The sequence below is a fragment of the Dendrobium catenatum genome, unplaced genomic scaffold, assembly GCF_001605985.2.
Source record: "Dendrobium catenatum unplaced genomic scaffold, ASM160598v2 fragScaff_scaffold_862, whole genome shotgun sequence".
Lineage (NCBI taxonomy): Eukaryota > Viridiplantae > Streptophyta > Magnoliopsida > Asparagales > Orchidaceae > Dendrobium > Dendrobium catenatum.
Genome location: NW_021319324.1, coordinates 730,032 through 741,292, shown reverse-complemented (window position 1 = coordinate 741,292; position 11,261 = coordinate 730,032). Strand labels below are relative to the sequence as shown.

Sequence of the window (11,261 nt, the reverse complement as noted above, 5' to 3'; positions counted from 1 at the left end):
CAAGCCCACTTTACCTGGAGAAATTATTTTGTGTGGATTTGATAAAAATCATCCGGATTGCTGTGTATTTATTAAGTATTTATTGAGTATTAGTAAATCACAAAATACTTAGCGAATACTTACAAAATACTCATCTAATATTCATAAAATACTTAGTAATACTTACAACTATGTATTTTTGTATTTACAAATACATAGCAAATACTCAGTAAATGCACAACAAATTCGGACGGTTCTCCCCAAATTAAAGGGAGTTATTTGCATATACTTAATAACAAAAACAAGCTCTAGCTCTTTCGTTCTGTGGCGTCCATCCCACCTTCTACGGTTTGCTAAGGGGCGCCCCTCGGGCGGCCCTCCGCCGCCGTTTTGCTCGGGGAAGTCTTCTCTTTTCCCTGCATCCTTAGTTTTTTATCCTTTTTGTGTTGTTTCATTTTTTCTCCAGCCATTTGTGGCTGGAATAGCACCGAAGCGCCTATTGGATCCTGATTTTTTGTTTGGTTTCAATTATTCGCGTTCTTTCACCGATGCGTTAGCTGGTAGTCCGTCTAATGTGAGTTTTCCGGAGCTTAGGTCTTCTTCATTTTGTGGTTTACCCTCTCTCTGAATTTCTAAGGAGGAAATTAAGGCACTGGCTGCTCCGTTCTGTTTCTCGCTTATTAGTTTTTTTCCTGCCCAGCGACCCAGTCTTGATTCCATTAGGAATTTTTTTTTCAATTTAAAGCTTATAGCTAATTTTTTGGCAACTTTGCTCAATTTTTTGCATATTCTGGTTAAGCTCTCTAATGATCTAGACTACAGCTGGGTTTTCAGCCATCGTTCTTACCCGGTTTTTAATTGCTATATGAAGTTAACGAAATGGACTCCTTCTTTGAACATTAGTGTCGAATGCCCGATTATTCCTATATGGGTATCTTTCCCAAGTCTTCGTCCTCATCTCTTTAACCTGAGGATTCTTCATGCGTTAGGGTGGATCTTTGGTTACCCTTTTAAGGTTGATTCTGCCACTTCTTTGGGCTCTAGGCCATCTATTGCTAGAGTTCTGGTTGAGATGACTATAACGAAAACTTATCCGGACTGTGTCTGGATTGGTCTTGAGAAGCCCGGCTACATTCAAAAGGTTGAATTGGAGTCTTTCCCCCCTTTTTTATGCTCAATGCCAGTCTATCAATCATGCCAAGGTGGAATGTAGGTCTAAATCTAGCGGCCCTTTACTGTTCATGTTAAACCAGCTGGTACTATTATGAATTTTGATCAGCGGGAGGTTGCTGGGGATCCTCAGCCTGGTGTTCTCTCTTTGGTTAACTCTCCAACTGTTAATAATTTATTCTTATTATCGGACCCCAAAGCTGCTATTGTGAAGGCTGGAGTTGACCTTTATTGTAGTCATGTCGATGTTGTTGTTGGGAATACTGATGTGGATGTTGTTGCTATTGGGGACCAATTATCTGAGTTGTCTTCCCCTGTTTCTGTTGAAGTTTTGCCTGTGTCTACTTCTCACACTCTTGGTTCCCCTCTTCCTGTTAAGTTGGTTTTAGATGGGGTAGCTCCTGCTACCTTGGCCCCTCGAGTTTGCGTAAGTGAAGCTAATGTTATGTTGAACTTTAAAAATGCTAAATCCTGTGTGGATAATGCCTCTGCCCCGTGTGTTTTGGCTGAGGAGGATTTGCCTTATGTTACTCCTGACTCGACTTGTAGGAAACTTAGTGAAAATGTTTTTTCTCCTCCGATGGCTGTTGTGACTCCTGAGGATGTTTTCTCATATGTTATCGTGGTTCCGACTAAGCATTTTCATGAACTTTCGGGCTCTATTCCTAATGATGACTTTAAGGGCAATTATAACTTCGTAAATGTCCCTATTTCAGTTATGTCTAATGATGATATGAAATCTCATATGGCTAAGTCTTGAAAAAATGATGTATTGTTTCAAACTGACTGGTTGGTTTTGGAGGATGACTTTTCTTCTGAGGAATCGGATAATGATTTTGAGGAGAAGCTAGTGGATCATTATATTAAACGGGATTCTCTTTATGTGGATGGTAATAAGCAAAAAAATAAAGGCATAAAGAAATAGCTGGTTTTTGGTGTTTGCTATTTCTTCCATGGATTTTGTATTGTGGACGATGATGAGGAGGTCCCCTGTCCCCTTGCTAGTTGGGCTGGTTGGCAACCGGGGTGCCTCGTTCGTTTGCTTGGTGGTCCCTTCCTTCACTTGCACCTTAGGATGGACCGTGTTTGGCTGCAAGTTTGGTGTACAGGGACCTCCGTACTTAGTCCCTTCTCGCTTCTCACTTTGTACCCTTTGATTTATGGTTATTTTTGAACTTAATGTATTGTACTTCTGATTGTTGGTTTCGGTTGTTGTATCCCTGTTTTTATTATGAATAAAATTTTTGGTTTGAAAAAAAAAGGAGTCATTTGCTGAGGCTGAGGCAACGATCAGTATTAATTTTATTTTATTTTTATTTTTACTTCACTAAAAAAATTATGCTTTTTTTTACTTTAAAAATATGTCTCAAAAAATACCCCATATTTTTTATTATTTTATTTGTAAAACAAACTATTTTAAAATTTTGACTTTTTACAATCATATCCTACTATTCAAAGTCTCCATAATATCATTGCATTACATCACGTATACTTTGATATTGTGTACCTATGGAATCACTAATGAGAAATGATAATATCATCAAAATTATTTCTTTGAAAATAAAATTATAATTTTTTTAGCTATGAAATAAATTAAAAAAAAATAAATTTAATGAATTTATATATTTTATAAGATGGAGTGATTTAGTATTTTAAGTATAATTTTAATTAATAATTATAGCTTTATTTATTAAATTTTAAGCATTAATATTCAGTTATAAATAAATAAAATAAAAATAAAAAATCGAATCCAGATATTGTCTGCAATATCTACGTGACTACGTACAACAATTCCTACTATACCTCCATGTGATTGCTTTCTGAAACATAAATTTTAAAAATTAAATAATAATAAAAAAAGACAGCCAAAATTTCAATCACTATTCTCCCATCTTTATTAGGTGCGCTTCTACGCTCCGACTTGGGGACCGAAATGTGGACTCTAAAAATCGACCACGTGAGATATCAAAACAACTGGAGATTCTATCTCACAGGGTTTCAAAAAATGGTTTGTTTTTGACGGTCGTTCTTCTTCAGGCGGTAACTAGGCGTGCTAGAAATCTCCGCCTCCGGTAACCGCTACCCGTATCCGAGGCAGCGCGGGCCGTTCACAGAGGCCAAGAGGGCACGTGGTAGAATCCTATTGGTTAGGGTTGAGTCGTCGGGATTCAGAGCAGCAAAGAGTAAGAAAAAGGATAGAAGGATTGAGATAGAGAGAGAGTGTCTGAGAAAGCACAGTCGCTCTCATTTTCTTCTTCATTGTTTCACTCTCTTCTCTGCTTTTCAATTTTTTCTTCTCCAAATTCCCTAATTTTTCTTCTGAATTTCAGTATCAGGCCAGCAAAATTCAGCCTGCAATGCCCGATCTTGTACTTTATCTTGATTAATTGCGCGTTCGTTGATTTTTTCTCGGATTAGTTTGGGATTGGTGAGGTGAGAAATGCTGGTGGCTGCCGCCGGTGGGATGAGCCGATTAGGGTACGGCGGGAGTTGTGGAGAGAGCAGCGAGGAGGAGCTTTCGGTGCTTCCTAGGCACACCAAGGTGGTAGTCACGGGGAATAACCGGACTAAGTCGGTGCTCGTTGGGCTACAGGGGGTAGTCAAGAAGGCTGTGGGGCTTGGAGGCTGGCATTGGCTGGTAATTGAGATTCTTTGCTTGATTTCTTTTACCCATTTTTTTACTGGCGCTTTTCCGATAATTGGGGTTGGTTTCGGTGTTTCTGGTTTTTGCTGGAAGTTGGGATTGTGGAGAGGGGTTTTGAGGGCTTGATTTGTTTGGAAATATGGTTCTGATGTGGCAATGTGGTAGAATTGTGTCAGTTTTGGTATTGGATTCGGGGTTTCCTTTTTTTGAGTTCGAATTTCTTGCATTTCTAGTTAGTGGATGCTTGTTCGTGTAAAGGGAACTCCTTTTTTGGTTATTTTTTAAAAGTTTATTGTGGTTTTGATTCTTTGAATTGATTATTCCTGGTTGCTTCAATAATTGTTAGGGTTAGATGTAAGAGATGCCTTAATTTCGTAATTTGAATTTTAGGGTTTCAATTTCAGTTTAGCGTAATTATTAATTTCTACTTCAAAATTTAGGGTTTCCTGCATGCAGCTTTTTTTGTGGTGGGGGGCTTCTCTCTTGAATTATGCATCTTATGTGTAGTTCATTTCTAGGGTTTTGGGGCTTAAAAATCATTTTTTTTTCCGGTGAACTTGGGCTTGAAAATCCGAAGCAATTCTTTGTGATTTATGATTTTTTTTTTTCTTGTGGAACTTTGATCTATATATTTGTTCGCATTGTTTATTTGCTCCTGCAAATTTACGTGCTTTCGTTGTTGTTTTCTGATAATTGGGTGGGTTTACTTTTTGCGGCTGCCCTAATGACTGGTTATTGATTAGAGCAGGCAGGTTCTGCATGGCTTGTTTTTATTAGAACGGGCTAGGGTAATGAGTAAATGTAGATAATTTCAATTCAATGGGCTTTAAATTTGTAGATCTTTGTCAACCGTTGATTTCTGCTTCTGCATAGCAATTTTAGAAGTTTTGTTCACTTTGCAATTAACTCTTGTTCTATGAATAGGCATTCCTTTTATTCCTCCTCTAGTTTAGCACAACTAGTTTTTTTGGTTAGTATCCCCGCTTCCTTTATTTTTTCTTCGACTGATGCTGAGCATTTGGATTAGATGGCTTACTTTAATTTTTAATTTCAGGTTCTTTTTAACTGGTTTTCTTTTTGTAATTTATTGGCACTGTGAGAGTTTTTCATGCATTAGCTTCTTTTGTAATGCCATATTGCATGGTTTAGCTTTGTGTTGCCATGAAAGTGGAATTATGGTTGGTTCCTAGTTTTCTAATCTTCTTTCACGCTCATGATATTTTTTTATGATTTGAATTATAGAGAGCATACTTAACGGTAAGATGATTGAACTTGTTTCTCTTGTTAATATGAGATGGTGTTTTGTAAAACTCTTTTGGTGCTTGGACGTCTGAATTTTTTTTCTGTTAAACCTTCAAAGTTTGTTTGCAATCTGTTCTTTGTCTTGGTTTCCAGCTTTTTTGGTTGTTTGGATCATCTTAGGGAGTGAATATATGTGAGAAGTTTATTGTCTGAGTCCTCAAATTGTGGATGTGAGATTTGGCTTGTTTTTGTAGACTCCTGTTGAACCGGCTTGGGATTTGATTCTATTCTTTTTCTATTTTGAGTGAAGCAATTTGATTAGCTCAATTTCTATGATTGTCTATGCTAGATTTATAACATTCTCTTAATTTTTTGAATATTTTTAAATACCAGCAGTTTGCTTCTATGGGTAGGGGTTTGATGTTGCTTCATATTTTGTGCTTCATGCATGTATTCAAACTTGTTCCATTCTTTGTTTTCCTTTTCTTGCATGATAGAGTTGATGAACGTTTTTCTAATTTTGTGCCAGTTTTGCTTTCTTCTAAATAATTATTAAGCAACTAAAGTTGGTTTAAGAAAATTAGAATAATTTGTGGTTGCAGGTTTTAACAAATGGCATTGAAGTGAAGCTTCAAAGAAATGCTCTTAGTGTAATTGAAGCACCAACTGGCCGTGAGGATGATGATGATCTCGAATGTGAAAATGTGCAATGGAATGGTTCTGATATGGGTAAATCACTTAAATATTTTAATTTTATTCTATGTGCAACATCTGTTAGAGCAAGCTTAGTTTTCTATTCTAACATATAACATGCTAGCTTTTGGTGAATCAAAATCCTAATGGCCTTTTGCTAACATTCTATCTATCCCTTCTCAGACACGATTATCAAAATCCTGATTTTGGCTTTTGCTCACCTTCTATAAATGTCTTTGTTGACACCATTATCAAAATCCTTACTGGCTTTTGCTAAACCTTGTATGGATGTCTTTTTAGACACTGTGGAACTGGTTTTCTTTTTCTATGCAACTCTTTATTCGTTTGGATCTCGTGATATATTGCTACTTGCAAGTTCTTGATTTTCCATTCTTGAATAGTATTATGGTCTCTGTTAATATTTTCTCTAAATGAGCCTCCTAGTTATCACTTTATGATAGATTGCTATAAGTAACATATTTTAGTCAAAAATTTAAATATATATTGGGACCTTTTATGGGACGTATCATGGACTTGCACTACAGACAGGGTGATCAGATCTCTTAGCCGCTTATTCTATTCTAACTCTTAAGGGAAAAAGCTTAAAACTAAGGGTTAATAACATAAAATACAGATCTAAAGAATTCCTACTACTAGCCATGCAACAGCTAAATACAGATCTAAAAAATTCCTACCACTAGTGATGCAAGGTGGCTGTGGACTATTTAGTGAGGTTAATGTGTCCATGGTGAATGATAAAGGTGACTTAATTTGCTCTTCTGGATCTTTATCTAAGTATTTACTGCCATAATTTATAAATTTGATTATTTGATTGATTATTGTCCCTTTTAATGGAATTTTTATTCTGTGCGGAGTCCGGACATCTTCTAGAGACCAACAAAAATACGTCACATCACCCCAAAAATGTATCGATCTCGCTACCAAGCACAGTACCAAGGCTCGGTACCAAGCGCGGACCAGACAGATTTGTGTCCGCACACAATAATCCTCCTTTTAATGACCTTTAATTTATTTTGTTAAAAAAGAACAATAGCAAAGTCACTTTTTTGTTTTTTCTCTCTTTCCACTCGCACTACCCTAAAATTTCTCCTCTAACATTTTTTCAAGGATGAGCAGCACCATTCATAGTCTGCACTGTTAGGAGAGCAGTTGATTTTCTGTAAAGATTTGGCATGCTTCTTACTTAAGCTGGATTGATTTGCCCTCATTCATTACCTTTTAATTATTCGAAACATCTTTTCAATACTGTCATTCATTTGTTCTTTTACCTTTATTCCTCTTTTGTATTCCTTTTACAACATTGGTTCTCTTGCAGCATCTGATGAAATGCAATCACAAAAGCCACACAAATCAAGAAGTAGGTCTCATAAAGTTTCGGCTCATAAATCATTCAGCAGATCGCATTCTTGCGACTCGCAGTCTAAAGGTTCCATTTCATCGTCGCGGGCAACGACGGTATGTGGTTCTATAAACAGGTCTTTTATTTCATCTGTGGTACACCTGGAGCCAAATTTTTGAATTTAAATTACTGGCTAGCTCATCACATGTGGCTTTGGCAATGATGGTGGGTCAGGATGCTTTTATGGGCTTTATGTTGTTCCTTTTGTCTAAATCTTCTGCTTACTTTTTTGGTGCCTCTTTCCTCTTAATGCTTTCACACGATTGAACATCTATGGAGCATTTTGCTAGTTTCTTTTTTGACAGTTCGTCACTTCTGTTCTTTACTATTTATATTTTGATTGCTTTTTTATTTTTACAGCGAGTCGACTTGAGCAAGCTAGAAACTACGGCATTATGGAGATATTGGAATCATTTCAACCTTGTAGGTTCTCTAACTTTTACTTTCCATGAAATGTTTTAGAAGGCTCGAACGCATAAAGTGATTTGTTTTCCCTGTCATGCGGCAGCCACACTTGTCATGAAATTTTCATTTTTTTTCTAATTTGAAGTAGGAAATTGTTATAGAACAATAAAAGTTATGAATAAATAAGTTAAAATTCTATCAAAATGCCAAAAAGAACAAAATGAGCCTATTAGTAAGTTAACACAACTCAGAATTGACAGGTTTGTGATGAAATTTACATGGAATCAAATGAATCTGTAAAACGCCTCACTAACGCTATCGATCTGCTCCTAAAATGCTTTTGATGAAAGCTTCGTTTGGGACGGCTTTTTTCTTGCTTCTTAAAATTTTAATTTTTTTTTATTAAAAAGTCGTTTTAATAAGCAGAAACAAAGCCGCGTCCCAAACGAAGCAGAAATCTTTTGTGGCTCTGCTCCTTAACCTTCTCTAAAATGTTGTAATTTTTGTAGATGGAACAAGTGGGCGTTATCCCTAACCCTTCCAAAGAGCAGTTAATTGATGTGGTTCAAAGGCATTTCATGTCGCAGGTATGTCTTCTTCCAGCCTTGCATGATACATTTTCAATGTTTATGTAAAGCTTCCTCTAAAGAATTGGTTCTAAACGTTCCAAAAACCCAATTGCTTTCCATTCAAAATAAAGCAATTGGATGAGTTGCAGGTAATCTCCGGGTTCGTCCAGGCTGCAAAAAGACTCAAGTCAGTCTGCAACTGATGCAGAGATTGGAGTCTGTAGTTGGTAAATTTGTGATTGAGCTCACTAACTGATTGATATTTGTGATATTTTCACTATCTGTAGCTATTCCATGTAACATATGTATCCTCTGGTTTGGGTTGCTGGAACTGCTTGGGTGACTGGGTTCTTTTTCTTCTTCTTCTTCTTCTCTTCTCTTTTTCTTCTATTGTTAGAGGTTTCTTATCTTCTTGTAATGTAGATACTGCAAAATCTTCCTAGACCTCGCGGCCATTTAGGGCCTTAATGTTCCCAATGTGATGAAACTTTCAACTAACCATTTCTCTGCGAACATGTTGGTCTAATTATTCATCTTTCTCCAAATAGGCCTATTAAGAAGCTCATCATTTGTGTTTGATTGTATTTGATTTTGATAATTAGTGAGTTCGACTCTATAATTATTTGATTATATTTATATATACATAAAGACGTGTATTTTAACATATATTGATCATATAAATGTCTTTTATCGCAATATGATATGCTTTTATGTGAAGAAAGTAGTAAGAATATGTCAAATTTGGACTGTAATTATGAGCTTATCTGTCTTTTATGATTGTATAGATCTTTATCATAGTTATATTATGAGTTTATCATTATAAAAATCTGATTTTTACCTTATAATATATGTTTTTCTAAGTATGCCATTACTAATTCTATCAGGTCATAAAGAGATGTGCATGCATGGAACTTTTTAGTTCATGTGAGCTCATAACATTCTAACTTGTGTTTGCCGTTTAATAATATCATAGAACTCATAAAGGTTTTTGTATGGTAAAAAATTAGGGGATTTACATAAATGTCACTTTATTTCATGTTATTTAGATATTTAACATCTAAAATTTTAATATTTCATAGCTGGAACTCATAAAATTTTAATATCAAATATATCACTCATACAATTTTATAAATTTTAATATTTTATTTTATGCACTCATATTTATTATATGCTAGTAGACATGTAATATTAAAGTTTTAGGTGGTAGATATATAAATAATATAAAATAAAGTGGTATGTATGCAAACCTCCCAAAAAATTGTTATGTGCATCATATGAGCTTTAATTATGTGAAGTTATGTGAATTTTCCTCTCTTTGTATATTCGATGTGTACAAGAAAAAATTTATGTCTTCACGTGATTGGAGTCCGGACGAAAAGTTATGTACATATTTTGCATGTAATAATCTCTTACGTATGTCAATATGATGTGTGTCTATGAGCACATTTCTCTATGATTTGGTATGTTGGATAAAATTAATTGTGGATTTGTAGTAAATAGTGAAGATATAGCAAATTAATAAAATATTATTGATTTTTGTTATAAATATTTGATGTATATTTTAATGTTTAGATGGTAATGAATGATTTTAATAATTAGAATTATGTTAATATTCATCTATAAACTCACAATGTCATGGTAAGAAGCATTAAGGGTGTCAATAAATGAAAAAATGAATGAGCAAATTAGAATTTTGTTAATAAGGTTGATATCATTGTCAATTACATATGCAGTTATCATCATCAATAAGGTTAATGTGATACTTACGTTAATAAGATATCGCCCTCCATTGCTATCATATATAATGTTGATGACGATGCCTATGTTATTGTTGCCCATTATCACCAATACCGACATATGCCATTTTAAACAATAATGATATATGTCGTCGACACTAAATAAGAACGTCATCCATCATCATTAAAAATATCAATGCCTATCATCAACTTCAATTTTTATATATCTCATCAACAGTAAGATGTTACCCCATGTTGGAAATCATGAAAAGTTTATTTCTTTGATTGGTTGAATCTAAAAATTAATATAAATATGCCTATATAAAATCAAAAGAATTGTTTAATAAGTAAAATATAATAAATATATATATATATATTCTTAATAATGATGATATATTATATTTTTAAATATTATAAATTTTTACTCTAAATATTAGACAAATTCTAATACTTATGTGACAAATTGGTGGAACTAAGAAGAGCTCACAGTGAAATCTTATTTTTTTTATTATTAAAAAAAATAAATATTTTAACTATTTTACTCACCTTCAATAGACATGGTTGCCTAAATTCTAATTTTTATTTCTATTTCATACATAAAATCATAAATTTCGTAATCATATTTTGCCCAACCTAAAAGAGGTTAGTTCCTCCACTATGCGATAATAAATAATTTCAATAACTCTAAATAACGGTAATAATTCTAATTACCATATATGACATAATATTTATTGAATGAATTAATTTGGTAAGAAGTTTCACCATAAAATGTTGTAATACTTAATCATATAAATAAAATGAAGGTCTAGAAATAACCTTCATCAAAGGCTATTGCCATGGAAAATTTGTTACATATTAGTAATCAATGGCTATAAAATAAATTTAATACAATATTGACCTCTAATCATTCATTAAATATATCTTAACTAACTTAAGAGTTAGTTGAGCCATTCTTCATATAGTTATGAAAACATAACTTGCCTCAACCTATCTTTCTGCTCTCCTAAATGCTAATCAATGAATAATTATCTCCAAAGCATAGAGATTAAGATTTCATTTGAGACAGGTTTATTATTGTTTTTTAAAATAATTTTTTAGTACAAAATTTTTTTACTAAAAAATTATTTTAAGAAGCAGTAAGAAAGCCATCCCAAATGAAATCTAAGGCTCATTATTTTTTTAAATAACTTTTTAGTATAAAATTTTTTAATTAAAAAAATAATTAAAAATTATTTTAGAAAACATTCAATATTAAGCATTCCTAATATTTTAGCAATAATTATATATTTTTTAATACTTTAATTATTCTATTTAATAATTTAATTATATTAAAAATAATATCTGATATATAATATGAAAATTTTAAATTTCTTTTAAAATCAGTTTAATATATTATATATTTT

The 11,261-nt window shown here is 33.5% G+C and overlaps 1 protein-coding gene across 1 annotated transcript; it reads left to right on the top strand.

Moving 5' to 3' along the window:
- Nucleotides 1–3,350: 3,350 nt before the first annotated feature.
- Nucleotides 3,351–8,648, top strand: LOC110105880. The gene is made up of 6 exons (XM_020835559.2): nt 3,351–3,787; nt 5,638–5,764; nt 7,065–7,204; nt 7,509–7,571; nt 8,063–8,140; nt 8,254–8,648. Exons 1-6 carry the CDS (start codon nt 3,590–3,592, stop codon nt 8,323–8,325), a joined length of 678 nt encoding a protein of 225 aa, XP_020691218.1. The 5' UTR covers nt 3,351–3,589; the 3' UTR covers nt 8,326–8,648.
- Nucleotides 8,649–11,261: the final 2,613 nt, after the last annotated feature.

Coding starts and splice junctions, on each gene's coding strand:
- LOC110105880 (XM_020835559.2), top strand. CDS start 3,590: ATGCTGGTGGCTGCCGCCGGTGGGATGAGCCGATTAGGGTACGGCGGG. Junction 5,765..7,064: donor ATGGAATGGTTCTGATATGG/GTAAATCACTTA, acceptor GTTCTCTTGCAG/CATCTGATGAAATGCAATCA. Junction 7,572..8,062: donor ATTGGAATCATTTCAACCTT/GTAGGTTCTCTA, acceptor TAATTTTTGTAG/ATGGAACAAGTGGGCGTTAT.